The 20,288-nt window shown below is 40.1% G+C and overlaps 1 protein-coding gene across 1 annotated transcript in view; it reads left to right on the forward strand.

Moving 5' to 3' along the window:
- SND1 (staphylococcal nuclease and tudor domain containing 1) overlaps positions 1–20,288 on the forward strand; it is a 977,252-nt gene that overhangs the window by 426,367 nt on the left and 530,597 nt on the right. Inside the window, exon 14 of the mRNA XM_068275928.1 lies at positions 4,574–4,646. Within this exon, the coding sequence (XP_068132029.1) occupies positions 4,574–4,646 (73 nt within the window). The remainder of the gene's footprint in view (positions 1–4,573; positions 4,647–20,288) is intronic.

The following is a 20,288-nucleotide window of genomic DNA, read 5'->3' on the forward strand; positions in this document are numbered from 1 at the left end:
ATCTCGAGGAACCCCTGCATTTATTTTGCAGGAGGTATGGTCTTTAAAAGTATGTGTGGCTGTTTATTTCACTACCCCCTATTACACAGCCCCTCATTATACTGTCTTCTGACCCCCCAAATTAGTGCTTCTTGTTACAGTTCCACCTATTATAGTGTGCTCTATATACTTCCGCCACGATGGGGGAAAATGCCAAGGAACCCCTGCAGAGTACTCAAGGAACCCTGGGGTTCCAGGGAACCCTGGTTGAGAAAGCCTGCTCTAGATTGTAAGCCTTTGGGGCAGGGTCCTCCTCCTTTTGTGTCCTACCTGATCATGCACCTCCATTACTGTGCACCCATGCTATGCATTTGAGTGAACCTACCTTGCCTAATCTCCATGCTCCCCTCCAGTGACTGACTAAGCATTACCTTGTACTCATACTGTGCTGCTTGGTCTGGTTTTTCTTGTATTCCTGTATTGTCATATTGCTGTTTGTCACCCCTAAATATTGTCTGTAACCTAAATTAATGTCCATCGCTGCGTAATATGTTGGCGCTTTATAAATACAATAAATAATAATAATAATAATACTGCATAGTAACAGCAGCATTGTGATTTACAGTCTGAAAGGGTTTCAGAGTTTTGTCCATTGGATTTTTTGTGGCAGAAGGAAAAAAATAGTAGTTCCCTAAATGGTCTTGTTTTTATTGACTGTTGACAGCGAGTAAAATTCACCTTGTGAAGGAAACTGTAGGGATGTCTGCAGGAACAGTCCGAACCTTTTACCTATTGGATCATTGAGTCACACAAGAGCTTGGCATGAATAGAGGCACAGCATGATCGCTACTCTTCCCCCTTCCTCAGTGGCCATTAAAGCCAGCATTGCACAGAGGGTGGGGGGCTTAGACAGTCGGTTTGTTTCATCCTCGATGGAAAGGGCTGTGTACAATAGCTTTGGCAACAACAGGTGGTGGAGGAACTGAGCAGCCGCAGACTATTTTTACTGAATCGTGCTGAGCCTAATCTAAACAGGCCAGCAAGTTGCAAAGAGCACGTTAAACTATTAACAAGTGTGTGCTGCTTAGGCACTCTGTTCCACCCTCACTTCATCTTTTGGCTATATAATACATTGATAATTGTAATAAAGATTGTGATTTTGTTTTAATTCAAACTGTTTACTTGTGTCCCCTTGGCTTACTGTAGCAGACATATGGCTATTGCTTCTATTGTAATGGTGTTGGGTGCTAATGTCGGATCAGTAGCAGTTGTTCATTTGTTTCCCCTTCTAATTGACCGGCCTTCTTTACTCTGCTTTCCTTAGAGAGATTTGCTCTTTACACCTGAGAGAATTTTTCCCATTAACTCTGCAGCACAGGCTGCACACTTTGCATTTAAATCCCCTCCATGTGATTAAACAGTCATAAGAATTAAAGAAGGCATTATTACTTTTGATGTGTAAAATTGTACTTTACTATGGAGCCATTCTTCCTGCAGTGGGGGAATTTTACTTTTCATTTAGAAATGGATGTGAATGCTGATTGAAGTCCATGTGATTCTCTGCTTGCACAGTAGGAACAGGCTCGGTGTATCGTCTTCTCCCCACTCTTAATATTTCCAGCTGCTGTGGCAGACTGAGAGAGTTGCATGCCATCTCGACATGTAGCATCATTTACATATTCACTGATAGGCTCATCATTTAAAAACAAGATATAACTGTAAACATTGTACACAGGATCTTGGAGAACAATAAGGAGCATATGATTCTGCCACCTGGCTAATGAATGTTTCAGAATCACAGAAGCTATAACCCTGACCTGTATTAAATCAGCCCGTGGAAGTTGACATTTATTTAAGTGCATGTTTAATGCTTATGTTTATCACAAGTTTTTCTTTTGCCAGAAACCATTTTTATTCAGTTAAATATTTTAGTATGTGGTGGGTGCTCTGTAGATCTGGTCTGAAGTTAAACTTCTTTTTACTTGTAAACATTAAAATTGAGGTCAACGCTACAGGGTTTTTTTCTTTGCTTTAAGTTATATTAAGCTTTTAAAACTAAAAAATGTTTTAAAAACATTAACGGTTTCATGACCAGACAAAGATTTGTCTTTTAGTGCTTCCTCATTTTGAAATCTAATTACAGGATTTTTTGTGTTTCCCCCTCCCAAACATATTAAGCCTATACATTACCACCTACCTTATCCCATACTGAGCTTCTGCAATTATGTGGCTGTCCCTTTAAACTGCATGGTAGATTTTGACTTGCAGGTGCCTGTCTGTCGAGATAACAACTCTGGCTACATTTTCCCTCCATATTTTTTACACTGGAGTGAGAATTAGTGACTGTTCAGCTGCATCTTCTCAGGTCTGGTTTGGAATGCAATGGCAGTAGTAGCAGCTGGGGCCATGCTGTCCTCCCATATAAATTGGGAGGGGGGCAAGTGGCAGTAATGGCCATACCCACCTACTATAGCAAACATCAGAAAGGAAAGGAGGTTGAATAGCATCATACCCCACATACTTTCCAAAAAGGGGCGTCCAGGCTACTGAAGATCCCAGACCAGTATCATCACTGTCACTTTTAATGGATTGTTATAGTAAATTTAAGACCTGTGTTTTTGTTTTTGTTTTTTTAAATCCAGAAGTGTTTTTTTTTTTTTAATTATTAATGATATCCACCTACATTTAGAATATTTTTGTCGACAGTTTAATCTAATCATGCTTTTCTAGTGCTGACTTGTATTCAGCACTTTACAAATAACATTAAATGAGTCAAATTACGAAGACTCAAAGTGACTCAAAACCTAATGTCCCTTAGTCTAGGATTAGTTTTGTAAAACGTCTGCTACCATTCATGTATCGTTTTTGACTTCAAGTACAAATGGCACCAGAACCTCTCAAATGGACCTGTAATATATGAGTTTATGAAAAATATAAAATATTAGTGCAGGCCGTCCAGCTTTCGAGCAGCCAGAATTGTATGTCACTTCACCAGATAACAATGAACCTCAAAGCAAACTGCTTTCCTGAACTCCAACAGGGTACCATTATAATTTTTACCATTCATTGAAAAAAAAAAAAAAAAAAAAAAAAAAGATGCAGACTGCTTTTATTTTTGATTCCTCTGGCAAAGCTAAATATCGAAACCGGTCAGGTTGGAGACCAGCATAACCAGTTTGTCATTAATAAACCAATTTCTACTGCTTGCTTTCTCTGTAAATTGGCACCCCAAATGTAAGTTTTTAATCATACAGTTCATATTATGTTATTTTTAAGTCAGGATTGGCTATTATCCTTGATTGGTTAAGTGGCTGCATAGTATTAAGGGCTCTGCCGCTGATGTAGGAGTCCTGGGTTCAAATCTCGGCTCTTCCTATTCAGTAAGCCAGCACCTATTCAGTAAGCAGTTCTTTGGGCAAGACTCCCTAACACTGCCACTGCCTACTGCGTGTACTCTAGTGGCTGCCTCGCAAGCGCTTTGAGTCCAGCAGTAGAAAAGCGCTTTACAAAAAAGGAGTTATTATTTAATTGGTTTGAGAATACAAGCAGTCTACATTCGTCTCTGACTGGTTGACAGCTGAATGGCCTTATAATGTGGGTTGTCCGTGACTGGTAAGCCTCTTTTTATCTCTGAGGTGCTGGGTAAACCATCTGAACCCGGGAGTCTGAGGGATAGGACCCATTGTCTGTATTAAATTTTAATACCGGTATATATGTTTGCGTTTATAGCCACTTTAAAAGAAATTAAGCAAAACTGTAAACATGCAATACTTTGCAAATGATTTCCTGGTTAAGTTCTCAACATCTAGTACACAATAGCTTTATATTTGAATAAAATACTACATCTACCACTCCATAATGTCCAAAAACAGTAATAAAACAAAAAAGGCCTCAACAAAGAGTGGAAGGAACTTTGGTGGATAATATGGCAGTATTAGATGACAAGGTAACCATAAAAACTGAATTTTATTCATAAGTTATTACAAATGCTAGATTATATGGAAATGCATAAAAACATTAATACTAAAATACTTTCTTCTACACAAAAGATAAATTGTGCATGGATGTGTTGTATTGACAGCATTTACTGGCAATGGGTATACACAACAAATAAAAACACTGCGGAGTTATAGCAAGGGTGTAAAACGTTTCTGTGACTGCAAACTGCTTGGCTGCCCACAGAACAGATGCAAATATATTGGTAAATTCATGTAATAAAGTTATAAAACATAGCACACATTCACTCAAGATGTATAATCTTTACCCAACACCATGCATAACAATAAAACATAGAAATCAAGTGCATTAAAAATAAGTATGGAAAAACAAAACCTGCACCCCAAAACCTATAAACGTGACGTTTACATTGTTTGAGGGTGGGCCATTGGCAGCACCCTCTGCCAATTACGGGGAAGGGGAGGGGAGAGATGTTACACTAATTCAGGAAATGAGGAGGCATCAGTTTTTCTCTTCCTGTTACCCAGATGGCTGACGTGGCTTTGTTGCATGTGTACAAAAATATAATGTTTTACTAATAGGCTCTTTTTAGTATAAAAGTGCTCTGTAAATACCAATTTTTGTTTTACTTTTATAGAGCCATCAAGAACGCAAAAGGCCTTCACAGCAAGAAAGAAATTCCCATCCACAGAGTGGCAGACATTTCTGGGGTAAGATCATCACCACTGTTATCACCACTATTCATGCTGTGAAAGAGAAGCGCAGAGCAACTCATTGGTTAAAGAGGACCTGAAATCAGAACTTCCTCTCTACTCTAAAAGATAAGCAACAGCATAATAACCTTTAAACAAAATCATTTCTTTGTTACAGCTGAAAAAAAAATACTAAAATAAATTGGCAATGTTTTTACTTCCGGATTCATGGAAGCAGACATATTGTTACCATCCAGTGCTTTCAAATGGGCTTATCTGCCTTCTCTGCCATAGGCAGTCATGTGACACAGAGGAGAGATCAAATTACAATTTGTGATTAGACACAGATGAGGGGAAAATAGACAGGCTAAACTCTGTAAACGCATACAGGGTGCAATTCTCTATGTTCTCCTTCTGTCCTGTGCAAAAGTTCATTTCCACTTGTTAAATGTACACACAAAGCTATGACTAGGACTATGAGGCACTTATCACTATTGTATACTTGCACATCATTTATTTTATTTTTTTAAACACACACACACACACACACACACACACACACACACACACACACACACACACACACACACACACACACACACACACACACACACACACACACACACACACACACACCCAATGCTGGAAGGCAAGGCTGACCTGTGCATGTGGCTCTTTCTGCAGTGAAAGTCAAGGTAACATTTGAAAAATACCTTGTGATGTGAAGATTTGAAATGGGAGGATTTCTTTATATTAGCAAGAGTTGAATTGCACTTTAAGGCCTGTCTGATATGGATTTATTTTCTCCATCTGTTCTGTGATGCAGTTCCCCAGTGGCTGACATATGTACAGATATCGATTCACTTAACATATACGTTCCTATGGAAGTGTTAAAAAAATGTTTTTGGATTGACAGTTTTAGAACCACGATCAACTATTGCGGTTTCTGAATACCTGTGAAACACTGCATGCAGCATCTATCAGAAAGTTCAGCTGCTGAACTGCTCTAATAGTATAATAGCATGGTAATGTTAAATTAATTCCTGAAAACACAATTGCTCCTAATTGCATTGCAGTGAATGGTATTCTTCTATAGTTGATATGCCATGTGGCACTTGCAATGCGCCTATTGTATCTGTGAAAAGTACAGCAGCATTTCTTGTATTTATAGAAACAAATCCGCGCAGGTCAACTCTGGTGATGGGTTTCCATCGGGCTTAAATTTCTGGATTTCCACTGCAGAAAGTGCATCTTACCAGCCATATACAACCCACAATATAAGGTTGTATGGAAAGCTTCAGTAACCAAGATTATTGTGCAGGTCCTCTAAGCTCAGGGTTACGGAGCCCTCCTCCCATCATTATTAATATGGTATAAGGAGTATGGACATAAAAAAAAGCAGTACTAAGTGTAGACGGCTTTATTTCCTAAATGGTATCAAAACCGATACATAAAAAGAGCAATTAAATACAGGGCCCAGATCTTGGTACCCCAATATCAAATTGCACGTGTGTGCTGGCCAGCAACAGGTTTAAAAAGGTAAAAGTTGCCGCCCATCTCCTTCAAGGCCATTTTTATATGTCATCTCCATTGTAACCTGATGGTGCACACCCTATTGGTTCATCTCTGTGATGAACTCCTGAACAGTAACCCAAGCCGTAACTTCTCCATAGTGAAAAAGTTTTGTTGAACACCATTATGATTAGGTTGTGCCATATGGCTTGTCTACTCCTTCCTATGCCTTGATATGACCCTGCTCTATATGTAGAATGCACATAAGAAACAGAACAGGAAGTCTAGTTCACAACGTCAAGGTTGTAATTGAGACAAGAATCAAGTAGAACTATCCCCCAGCACTGATTTGATAAGAGTATTTGACAGATTCTAACCCTTCATCAATTTAACCTCTTTAAAATTGGCTGGCAGGAGTTTACCTCAGAAAATCTGTGCTGAAGATTTAACCTGTATGAGCACATCCCTGCTTTTCCTGGAAACTGATAATTGTATTTTCTTTTCTATGGTTAGACTGCTTCCCGCGGAAGATATGTCATGCTGGCACAGCTGGCCATCTTATGCGATTTACTAATCATTTTGTGATTCGTCTGTGATGATAGTCTCCTTCCAAAGCTTGCTTTCCATTGCCATGATCCCGCTGTGCGACGGGATTCTGTTGTGCAGCTGCCCTCACTGTTAATTGCACAGTCAGAGTTGGGAATCCAGTAATAGGTTGACAGTGTTGAAACATGTTTTTTTTAGAAGCTCTTACAACCCAACGTGTCTTAGTAATTATAGGCTTTGCTAAAATCTTGAATGTGAAACATTAGACTTGAAGCTGGAAGTCATAGACCCTGAAAATATCATGTTTATCTGTGTTTAGATGTTCTGTCTACTGGCATGTTAACCCCATGTATAAGCTTTGCATTTATTGGAGGATTTAACATAAAGCAGCACGGCTACTGTCAGTCTAAGCATGAATGCTTTAAAAGACAACCATCTCAAAAAAATCTGCATTGCTGTGCGTAATGTGTATATATATATATAAAATGTAGATTTCTTCCGGAGTAAAATAAAATTACTTTTCCTATGTTGCTGTCACTTAAAGTAGGTCATTAAAATGGGACCTCTGCCAGATTTTGGACTAGTCTATCTTCTCACGGGGGATTCCCAGCTATTACTTTATTTTAAAAAGCTCTTACTGAATGGCAGTAGTTTAGTCTGCCAAAAATACTATGCAAACAAGAAGGGAGGCCGGGTGGCATTTTGCAGGGATTGCTTTTGAAAAGAATAAAGGCAATTTTGTACTGAGAACCTCCCATTAGGAGATGGACTAGTCCCAAATCCGTCAGATCTGCCAGCTTTTCAATACCTACTTTAACTGACAGCAACATTGGAGACAAATTGTGGAAGAAATTAACATTTTATATATACGGTATGTATTTTAAAATTTACTATTTTTATAGTTGTCAAACTTAGTTTGATATAGTGTAGTTGTGAGATTCCTGCAATTTCACTATTACTCCTTTTTTTCCTTTCCTTTTTATTAAAGGTCCCATAAAACTCCACAGGCACCAACGGTTAAGCAGATATATTGTTATACAATATTTTCCTGTGCTGTGACCCTTAGCTAATAGAACGTCTCTGTATCTCAGTACTAAGCTACTAAAGTGGTAGCATTCTATTCCTGTGCTAATGCAGGCATGTATTGCAGCTAAATTAAGTGCTGTAAAAAAAACTGGTGCTATTTACAGTAACTATGCTATTCTTACTTGTTTTATGTCGCTAGTCTACTGGCTGCATTCAGTGTAGATGAGCATATATACAGAAAAATGCGAACATGCTATAAAATCATGTTTTCACATATAAAAAAAAAAAAAAATCTGAGTGTACTATACCATACACATAGGGCATCCACAGGTATTTAATTAAATGGCCATATGATACATATATATTGACATACCAACAGTGTTTGTTGACCAGCAAATTTGTGCATTTATGTATACTCTTTCTTCTGATGAGGCAGATGCTGACAGCTGATGGCATAGTGAAGTTAAACACTTCAGCTGTGGCTGATCACCACTCTCAGTAGGCAGTGATCCTCTCCAAGACCGGTGCTGTCTAATCACTTGTTTGTCATAGGAATCTGCCAGAGAAAATCAACTGCTACATGTAGATTAGTTTCTACAGTTACACCTTTTGTGCCACACTATATCAGGCTGCGAACTTACAATGCGGTGGAAGAGGGCCAGATAGAGCCAAAAGAGTCAGTTCTTCTCTGAACTGCATAGATCAATAAATGCATGAAATGGCACTTGATTTAAGTGATATTTCATGGCTGTGAAGTATTACATTTCCGTTGGTTTATATGAACTGATAGGATTTGAAGCACATCTTACTGGAAGACCATCTGGAATCTGAATTGATGACCTTTGCTTCATCTTTAAGCAGAACGAATGGTTTACATCATAGATTTAACTACAAACATACCACCTAAATGAACTGTGAAAATGTTGATTTATTTTTGCTAATAGTGTAAGACATTTGCTCGGTACAGTAATAGTGACAGAGTATTATTGGTGTCTGTGCAAGGCAGAGATTAGAACATCCCTGAGGGAGGTGCTTCATCTGAGAACATTAATAACTTGGGGGCAGCCAATTACACATGACTCAAATCAAACGCTTTTCACCGCTACCGACAGTCAATGCTGTACACCTCATGCACGGAATGGCCTTATCCAGCAGCCCATATTTCAGATTTACTATCTCTAGCACACATGTGGCAGGAACTACATCAAGGTGGCAATACACAATATTTTCAATGACATAATGATTCTGATCAGATCAGCTAAAAGTTCTATGAAGGCTGTCATATTAATTTCCGTTAATGCAGCTTATACAGTCACAGATTTCCACTGTGCTTTAGTCCATCTAAAATAAGCTTGGTCTCATAGAAGGCATGTTCTGCATAATGTTTATATATGCCTTTTTCTTTGCATTGCCATTTTAATTTGCATTTGTGAATCCAGTGACAAACTCCTCTTCACAGACCATGATTTTTGAAAGTGTGCTCAGGCCCATGCATTAATTACTCCAACGGAATTGTTTCTGTTGTAATGCTATCATACCGAACGCTGTCACAACAATCCAATACTGGCTTTTTGCCTTGTTCCGTATTGTAGTTGAGTATGGCTATAAGAACCTCCACTGCCCTCGCAAAACGCATCCTGAAATGCAGCATAAAGGGCGCCGTGGGTAATGCTGGGAAAACACCATGAGTTTTTATGGCAGATAGATGGCTCGATAGATAATTTCCGACAGGTCAGATCTGATTTTTATTGTTTTTCTGACCGATTTTCTCATAGAAGTGAATGGAAATCGATTGGAAAAATGATTGGAAATTATATTTGTCAAAAAATTCCCTCTTTTCTAATAAACAAGGTGGAAGGAGGAAACCTTAACTCTGTTAAGAAATACTGTAGCAATCTACAGGGAAATAGGGTCTTGGTAAAGGGCTTTAAAACATATTTAACAAATATTTTATTTTTCTTCTTCTCTGAGGGCTGCTTTGTCGCCAATAGGAGGCTAACATCCCATCACGCAACTCCTTGGGCACAAAAGATGATTTTACTGTAATCTCCATACTGTTTTGTAGTATCAGATCTACTTTTACTGACTTTTGTATGGGTACATTTCCTTTGAATATAGGATATCAGACTTCTCATGACACCTTTCCAATAGACTGATTACGTAATTTTCCCCTCTCTTCTCCTGTATCTGATCTCTCTCTGTATATACACTCATTGCTATTTTCATCTCAGTTTGTGCCTTTACACATCTGATTGCCCCTCCAGCTTCTTTCCGTTTTCTGATTCAATTGCTACTTTGTTGCTAAATTATGTAGAGAAGTTTTGTCTGGCTCTCATGAAGTTTGAATGAGTGCATAACGCTGCTACCACTGTTCTTATGCATCTGGAAAATCCAGCAAGCATTGAATTGTCACAATAAATACATAGCTATTTTTGGAGAGGAACTTTCTGATGAGAGCATATCCATCAAATTAAGTTTATCCAGCCCTTCTTTGTTGTGCTAACATATTTATATTGGATGTTAAGATGTTTGTTCCTGTCAATGGAAAAATAATAAAAAACGAGAGAGAGAGAGAGAATGAATGGATATATATACATAATTGCACAATACTGAGGAGAATTGCTGAAGGGTAAGTATGCTAACCATTGCTGTTAATATGGTTATGTTTACTATGATGTGGACATTACACTGTTTACTTTTGACCCAGTTTTCCTTGGGTCATTTAAAGTGGTAGATTATTTTTATTTGTTTACAATAGAAGAAAAAAAAATAGTTGGCTTCGCTCCCAAGTCGAGGTACTAGAGCAGGGAAGAATTGTTGTCCTTGTTCCCACTGATGAGATATCCTCTCCAGGTGGTTGACATTTCCTCAGCTGGAAATCTCTGTTCAGTGCAAACAGGACGTACGGTACGTATGCAGATGCAAAGATATCTAATATACAGCAAATACTTTCTTTTAATATAACGGTTTTAATACCATCCGATGTGTAAACCGCATTTTTACTTCACAGTAATTCTGCTGGCAATATTCTTATAGAGATATATGTATTACCTCCTCATTTTATCTAGTCAGGCTGTTGGTAGTAAGGAGATAGTTCTGCAGCAGAGTCTTTAATATATAAATAGTTATCTTAATTTGTTCTTTACAAAAGTGATAAAATAAAGGTTAAAATAGGTTAAAGAAAGTATTAACTGAAAATTAAAACTCAAAATAAACATACACAGGTCATACTTACCTCATGCGTAGTCTACTCATCAGTCTCTTTCTCCTATCCTGTGTCCCGTTAGTCCATTGTGAGCAATGGAATTCTCTGTCCTCCATTTTGAAAATGGCTATTACCCCATAACCGCTTTCTGGTCAGCACACTATTAAACTGTAATATTGCCCACTTGAGCCATAGGGAAACATGGACATTACCTGGCACATCAGTTGTCCTCAGCTATAACTGACAGCAACTGATCTATTTCAGTTCTGACAAAATGTTGTCAGAAAGGGAAGGGATTGTTGTCAGAAGAAAATGGTGAGCTTTTCAGAGGAACTGATAGTACGGTAACTATGTAATGTTCATTTAAATTACCTCATTTGTTTCTTTTTACTAATTTTTCTCAGTTTAGGTTCACGTTAAGGGGAGAAGGTGCTTAGAATTTTTGAGATCCTTCTACTTATGATTTTAATGTTGTGGTTGTAACTCTGTTCTCAGGACCAGGATAGCGTCGGCCTCCTTCATATGATTGATATAAATCCTCCCTACTTTCTTCTTGTTGGCCCATAAGATTCCTTAGTGAGTGAAGGAGGGTGGGATTTATATAATTCAGGTGGAGAAATCTTGCACTGTATGACCTGGTGCACACCAAAAACCGCAAACAGATCCGCAAAACGCTAGCGTTTTTAGCTGTGTTTTTCTTCTTATTTTGAAGCGGTTTGCGGTTTTGTGCTGCGGTTTTTGGTACAGCAGATTACAGATATTGTTACAGTAAAGCTGTTACTGAACAGCTTCTGTAACAAAAACGCCTGGCAAACCGCTCTGATGTAGCATTTTTCAGAGCAGTTTGCGTTTTTCCTATACTTTACAATGAGGCAGAAACGTCTCCGCAATCCAAAATCTGCAGCAGCTCGGGAGTATGCGTTTCTGCCTCCCGCTCTGGTGTGCACCACCCCATTGAAATACATTACCCTAGCGTTTCCACATCCGCAATCGTATCTGAAAACGCTGCCGAACCGCTCTGGTGTGCACTAGGCCTATCTGTGCCAAACTGGTTGCCATTTCGTGTGCTGCCTCATTGCTATGAGTTCAGCTACAGTGATTTCAGCATTGTCCCTACCACTAATTACTGTTTTGTGTGCCCTCCTACACTAATTACTGTTCTGTGTGCCCTCCTAGTGCTGTGAGTTGGAGTCAAACTCATAATATATGATAGCGAACCACCAGCGCCCAAACTAAAACCCTGACGCAATATAGCCGCAATTTGCATTGTGGCCATTGGTACTGTTGAAAAATGCCTGTTGCCATCGTGTCCCAAATCCCTGTATCTGGCAGTCTCTGATGAAAAACTAGTATATACCACCATCCTAAGCATCGTTTAGATATCCAGAATTTGCTGGAACCCAGGCCAAACATATTGTCCCCTTTTTTACCCCTCCTACTGGAAGCTGCTCCATCATGCAACGACTCCATTACAAGAAAATGTGTCTGATTACAGCAGTGTGGACTCAGCAGCTTTGGTAGCCTCATAAAGCTGGTAGCCTCAGTGTTTAAAGGGACGCTATGGCGAAAAATTGTAAAATTTAAAATAAGTGCAAACATAATCAAAAAGTACAGGTGCGTTTTTTCCAGAGTAAAATGAGCCAAAAATTACATTACTCCTATGTTGCTGTCACTTAGTAGTAGTCAGTAGGTAGTAGAAATCTGATTGAAGTGACAGGTTTTGGACTAGTCCATCACTTCATGGGGGATTCTCAGCAAGGCTTTTATTCTTTATAACGATATTCCCTAAAAAGGATTTAAACAATGACGCTGGCCAGATTCCCTGCTCACTACACAGTTTTTTTGGCAGTTGGACAGAGCAACTGCCATTCACTAAGTGTTTTTGAAAATAAATAAATCCCTGAAAATAAATCCCCATGAAGAGATGGACTAGTCCAAAACCTGTCGCTTCTGTCTGATTTCTACTACCCACTGTAAGCGACAGCAGCATAGGAGAAAAGTCATTTATGGCTCATTTTACTCTGGAGAACACGTACTTCGTATTTGTATATGTTTGCACATATTTTAAATTTTACAATTTTTCGCCATAGTGCCCCTATAAAGCGGAATGAAACCCAGCATTTCTTCTTTGCTCTAAAAAATTATTTACAGCATATTCTATACAACCAGCATTTTTTTCTTTATTACTAAAACATTTTTTTTACTAAATTACACACAGGGCTGGAAAGTTCAGTGCAGAGAAATGTGAAGGCATCTGAAGTTGTAGATTGTTATCTTGTTTTTACTTAAATGTATCAAGTGAGTAATGTGACACATTCTCTTACTATGGAGAAGCTGCTGGACACAGATAGACACTGAAAGCATTTCTGCCTTCAGTACATAATGAATAAAACCAGTTATGAATAAAATGCAAAGTCAGCTCACAAAGCAAAAAACTGTACTTCTGGGAACGTATAATTTCTAAATGAATAATAATACCTATGCACACAAGCAAATATGATAACCATATGGAATATAAAAAGTAGGAAAACATGTTTTTATTGAATATTTTGTCATACGTTTTTAAGTAACGCCTCACAGCTTTACAAGACAGCAGTATTTTTCACACATTATTCTTTGAAAATTCTGAACCCAGTACTTTGCAGGTAACTAGTTTGCAACAATGCAAATTGTTTTCAAGATGATTTTGTAGTGTGGTGGCACAACCATTGTTTAACCAGCTGAGCGGTCTGGACGAGCTCAGCTCGTCCATCACCGCCGGAGGCTGCCGCGCAGGCCCTGCTGGGCCGATTTTCTTCAAATAAAGAGCAGCACACGCAGCCGGCACTTTGCCAGCCGCGTGTGCTGCCTGATCGCCGCCGCTCTGCGGCGATCCGCCGCGAGCAGCGGCGAAAGAGGGTCCCCCCAGCCGCCTGAGCCCAGCGTAGCCGGAACAAAAAGTTCCGGCCAGCGCTAAGGGCTGGATCGGAGGCGGCTGACGTCAGGACGTCGGCTGACGTCCATGACGTCACTCCGCTCGTCGCTATGGCGACGATGTAAGCAAAACAAGGAAGGCCGCTCATTGCGGCCTTCCTTGTTTATTCTGGGCGCCGGAGGCGATCGGAAGAACGCCTCCGGAGCGCCCTCTAGTGGGCTTTCATGCAGCCAACTTTCAGTTGGCTGCATGAAATAGTTTTTTTTTATTTAAAGAAAACCCTCCCGCAGCCGCCCTGCCGATCTTAATAGAACGCCAGGGTGGTTAAGTAAGGTTTAGGTTTTTCTTTAATTTGTGTTACTGTATATTTAACATGGCTAGAAACAAGAATTTTCAGATTGTACCTCAGATTCCCTGAGGCTGCATATCTATACCCAGCAGGACTTCATCAAGTCCCACGGGCGTAGATACTAGTCTTCTTCCTCCTATGGGCGGCCCTCCCGCGCTTGCTTCCGTTCCCAATAGTTTGCAGATCGGGGAATGGGAACATGGTTCTCAAAGCCAATAAAAGAACCTGATTTATGAATGCATAATGTTTTCGCTTAGGAAGCTGTGATTCAGCTACCTAAGCAGCAAAGCGCCATCTAGTGGATAGTTTTAGTGCACCATTAATAACAAACAAACCTAAAACCAAAAAAGCATATTAACACTTCTTATTCACTCCTTAACCCTCATAGTTGCCAAAATAAAATGCTTTAAAAAAAAGCCACAGTGACTTAATTAAAAAGAGAATACATAAATAGTTATCTTAGGGGGTTATTTTTTTATTTTTATTTTTTTGCAAATAATGGCTGTAATTATTTTAGAGTACTAGGGACATAAAATATATAGTGTAATAACCACGACATATTGGCAAATTAAATGTGAGGGTTTTATCTACAGTCCCAAATTTTATTTTAAAACTATAATGGCTGAAAAAGTTTTTTTTTTTTTTTTCCATTTTTTCTTCTTCTTCCCGTTAAAATGTATGTAAAATAAAATTATTCTCAGCCAAAATTTACAACCAAAAGAAAGAATTGGTGGCCAAAAATAAATGTGTAGATCAGATGTGATAAGTAGTGATACAGTTATTGGCAAATTAATGGGAGGAGCGCTGAAATGTGAACATTTCTGTGGTCTATAATGGCAAAAACCCTTTAGTGGTAAAGAGGTTAAAGCAACATTTTTCTACTATGAAGATACCGTCACATGACTGCCATTGAATATTCTGGTAAGAATCCTCAAACACTCCTAGAAGACTCGCTCAGTTTGTTCTTTCTGTTTTTTTGCATACATTTGGCAAAAAAAAATAAAAAATAAAATGAAGAGGTTAAAATGCATGACAATAAATTCTGCAGGACTTTGTGACAAACAAGCTGGGATTGTCTAGATCATGTCACTGAGCCTCTGATATGAAGACTTGATTTATTGGGGTTATGTATTCATTCATTTTTCAATAAGCTCTTTACACTTCCCTGTTCCGGTGCTTTCAGGCCAAAACAGTTACAATTTTTTTTAGTGTTTTGTTTTTTACCTGTTAGAGTTGCAAAGACTTGAGAACTGTGGATGCATGTTTTTTGCTGTAATACCTTACCATCAATTATGCTTGCCCACAATGAAATGCTTACCAGTTAGATGGTCTTCACGTACTCACCAAGTGATGCAATTTCATTTACCATCAATCAGAAGACCACATAACATAGTTAGGCTCTCACATAGCTGATCCTTTGAAGGGTTGAGGACATCTGAAACAGTTTTCCCCCAAATTTTGAGTCCGAGTCTCAGGCTGCTTAGCTAGTAGACCTACTGTGTCAGACAATTTCAGTGCTGTTCACATCCCAGTTATCAGACCCTGTGGTTAAAGCTTTATTTAATAACAAACTCTCTTGTCTTATTGCCACCCTTGCTGCATAAAGCATCACCTAAATGTGATATTTTTCAGGTACTGCTTATATAGGACTGTACTGTGGAGCTGTATAGGATGGAGAACTAAGAACACATTAACTCATCAGTATATCTGCTTGACAAAAACAATCTATTAACATCCATCTTTGCTGCCTTGCTGTTTGTTCTGTTTCCACATTAGGCCTGCAGCCTGTGCATATTAATTCAGCAGAAGCGCTGATCTGTCTATCATTGTATTCCCTGCCTAGTAACTTGGCTAACGTTTAGTGTGCAGAGCCTTACCGCACAGTGTGTTGATGGATGTCACTGGAATGTGTACCATCAAATGTTATGCACCCAGTTAAATGTAGGGGAAACAGCAAGTCTTTAATGCTTTAAATCAATTAGAAAAAAAAAGTTATTTTAATGTAGTCATTTTGAGGGTGGTTTGTAGTTTTAAAATGATTTGGAGTCATTTTTACTCATGATTAGTATTTATTATGGTTCTTGCTACCAGTTTCATGTAATGCTGCCCCACTTGCCCCACTGTACCCTGACACTAGGTGAGGTGTGGTGCTGACCACTATTGCATTGTTATGTGCTATCAGTCTAGAAACCATTACAAGAAGCAAGAGCATATAGCAGAGGGGCTTTACACATGCTGCTTCTCTCAGCTGCAGGGATGAGATTGGTGGAATGGTATGGAGCTCACCATGCATGTTGTTGTGTTGTTGGGGGGGGGGGGGGGGTGTTGTTGCTCTGTACTTTGTTACACTTTACCTGTCTGTTTGGCTCATTGTCACCAGGTGGCAGCACAGGCCATTGCACATTGAGCTTTAGGATGCTGGAAGGGTATTATTAAAAATACCCTTAGTGCAGCCACCACTTCCAGGACACATGCATTTGAATTACGTTTGTGAAACTGTTAACTACCTTTTCTGGGCTGGAAAACTGCTGAGTTTGATGCTAGGACTACCTGTCCTATCAGTAGTGATTCTGTCAACCTGGAGTCTGCTTTTCTTTTGTGGGGCTATTAAAATAGGCTTATGTTTGGATTTGGCACCTGTGGTTTCTGTGCAGTTGCCATGATTTAGCTTTGGGTAACTTCCTAACCTTACTGAACATTTTCCTTTCCTGCTGAGACTTAATTTACTGAAACCTATCCTTAGCCTCTTGCCTTGATAAAACTAAAATTGAATTCACTTGGTTCCTCATATGCATGCTTATGCTAACTTATATTGTTTCTGAGAATGACATTGTTTTTGTTAGAAATTATTCATAAACATAGACATCCCTAAAACAAAGAGGAATTCTGTCATCCACTACAAAAAGTTTATTAGGTATTTATCCCTCAGTGAAAATGATTATAAACCTCAAAAACAGCGGGAAGCAGATACAGTAGGTGTGTTAAACTCAAATACGAGGTGGGCTGAAAACAATGGGACCAAGTCACCAGCCAACCTCAATATCTAGTGTCCACTTCCCTCTCCTATAAAGTTCCCTGGTGTCTTTTGCAACGCCCCCCCCCCCCCCCCCCATACAGTTCCCTAGTGTCTAGTGGCCCCCTCCCTCTCCTTTACAGTTCCCTGGTGCCTAGTGGTCTCCTCCTTACCCTATACAGTTCCCTGGTGTCTAGTGCCACTTATCTTGTATCTAGTGACCCCCACCTCCCCTATACAGTTTCTGGTGTTTAGTGTTTCACCCCTCAGTCCCCTATATGTCTTTCCTGGTGATCTAGGACTTCACCTCCAATATAGCTTCCCTGGGGATCTAGAGTGAGCTGAACATAATGCAAAGTGGGGAAACCACTTTTGGGCAGAATTAACAGTATGTGCTGTCAGACACCAGGCTGCAGCACTTAAACATGTAGATAAGAAGCAGCAAATATATAGCTGTGCAAAAGAGTCCACCTATCTCGGGGTCCAGAGGTTGGAGATAAATGGATGCAATTAATCCCAATACCCACCGTGCTGTCTGCCTTTAGGGGCTGGGTGAGACCTTCTCCTATCCTTCCACTAACCATCCTTATTGACACTTAACTGAAACCTTTCTATAACTCATAAAATTACCTTTCTCCCACAGTTAACCCTAAGCATAGTCCTCAAATGGATAGTAAGACCAAACATCCATGACTAAAAACTTATGCCGAATGCAAAGTGAAACCAAACCCTGCACCAAAATGACTTGCCCACCGTGACTGCTAATTATTGAGCCCAAAATATATGCTTCCAGGCATTGGCCCTCCATGGTTAATGCAGTGGTTTCTGTTATGCTGAAGGATTCCTAATTATAGTTGATGCATTTCCTCTTAGGATAGTTTTCTCTCAGGAAGCATTATTGAAGTTTCTGGCTAACATGCCTCTAGAGCTTGACTGACAGGGAAGCTAGAGGCAATCTCTATGAGGTGCTTTTTAGTCTGATCATTCCATTTGACTTTTTTCCAGCAGATTCATATGTCAATGTTACATTCTGTTATTGCACAAATAGTATGGGATACTACAAAGTGGAAGCAACTGGTGAATAGTAGTAGGGAGTAGAATTAAAGTATTACCATAAAAAAGTCTAAGGCAAATCATTTTTTTCTGCTGAAGAGAGTCCAGTATGCAATAAGTAATGTGGAGTTGTATTGTGTGCCAATACCTGGTGAAAAACTGAAGAGACCAGCTGATCTTGTAGAACTAGGTCAATCAGCTGTCCCAAAAAAACATATGTAAGCAGTATATGAAGACTAGTGTTTCCAGTCTGTGTTCAATGTCTAGTACTTACAAATCCTTCCGCATTATATACTGAAGGACACGTGAAGGTAATGAAATATGGATGCTGCTACTTTTATTTTGTTTTAAACAATGCAAATTGCCAGCTGTCCTGATGATCATCTGCCCCTAATCCTATTAGCCATAGATCCTGAACAAGAATGCAAATCAGATGTTTCTAACTGAGGTTTGACTGGATTTGCCACATGCTAGTTTCAGGTGGGTGATTAAGACAATACTGATGCTTGATAGATTAGGATGCCAAGCAACTGGTATTGTTTAAAAGAAAATATGACAATACTCTTATCTCTCACATAAGGTGCCCTTGAAAGTTTGTTGTAGTTCACAGGTGTTGATCTCCAGGCCTTGAGGGCCATATCCATGCTAGCATTTAGGATGGACTGAGAAATTGAGAAAGGTGTTCTACTTGATGAACTACACCTGTAACGATTGCTCGTTACTTACCTCACTCCGCTCCTGTGCTGGCTCTCCTGCAATGGCGGCAGAGTGTAATGATCGGGACAAAGAATGAAAATATCTGGCACCGCTCCAAGGTCTTAACTCAGTCAGTTTAATGTCATATCACATGCCCATAGGCAGGCCGCTGCTGCTCCCACATTGCCCCACAGCAAGGATGGATATAGGGTAGGTCAGAGTATACTGTACAACATTATGTGGAATGTACATGTGATATGACATTAAACTGACAGAGTTAAGACCTTGGAGCGGTGCCAGATATTTTCATTCTTTGTTCCTAATATACTGTGACGTTTTTCAACCATCTGAAGCACGCAAAAGGTTATACCCTATCCACCTGTACCAGAAGGCAAAACCCTCCCTAATGCAGAAGTCCACTGTGCCTGCTGCTTCAATTCTATATTTATAAGAGTGTAATGATCGCTCGTTACACTCCAGCCGCTGGGTCCCATGCAGCTTCTCTCCTCTCCATCCTGTAATGGAGGAGAGATGCCAGCTCCACTTCCTCCTTGGAGCTGGTGTCCCTCTCTGTTGCTATGCGCACGCTAGCTCCCTCTTTTGTGCAGTGGCAGGAGGAGGTACTGCACCTGTCCTTAAAGGATACCACAACCGAAGGGTTGCGGTAAAAATGATTGCAGCACTGTGTAGGTAGTCATCAGCACATGCCTCCTGTTCCTTCTGCCCCCCTCCGTCTCGTGCCGTTCTCATTGTATCCATCCCGGTGTTGGGCGGCTTTACTGAACTTTTCCCCGGACATTCTGCGCCCTGTGTGCGCAGTATGTCCTTCCCCCTTCTCTTCTGGCCAGCGCATAGTGCGAGGCTCAGAAGCACGCTGACCCCTCCTTGCTGCGTGTGCGCTCCACTAAACCAAGCGTCACATGCTAATCATGTGATGCTCGGTGTAATGGAGCGCACACGCAGCGCAGAGGGGACAGCGTGCTTCTGAGCCTCGCACTATGCGCCGGCCAGAAGAGAAGGGGGGAAGGACATACTGTGCACACAGGGCGCAGTATGTCCGGGTAAAAGTTCAATAAAGTCGCCGCACACCGGGATGTATACACTGGGAACAGGAGGTATGTGCTGATGACCACCTACACAGTGCTGCAATCCTTTTTACCACAACCCTTCGGTTGTGGTATCCTTTAATTGAGAGGCTGGCTATAAAAGCCCAGCACTCTCACAGATGGATGCTGTTTCATCCCTGGTCATCAGCCACGGCGTTCAGTCGACGGTCCTCTCCAAGTCGTTTCCCTTTTGGCTTCCCTTTTACCATGATCTTTCTTTCCTTCCTTTAGGACTAATTG

The sequence above is a fragment of the Hyperolius riggenbachi genome, chromosome 3 (assembly GCF_040937935.1).
Source record: "Hyperolius riggenbachi isolate aHypRig1 chromosome 3, aHypRig1.pri, whole genome shotgun sequence".
Classification (NCBI taxonomy): Eukaryota; Metazoa; Chordata; class Amphibia; order Anura; family Hyperoliidae; genus Hyperolius; species Hyperolius riggenbachi.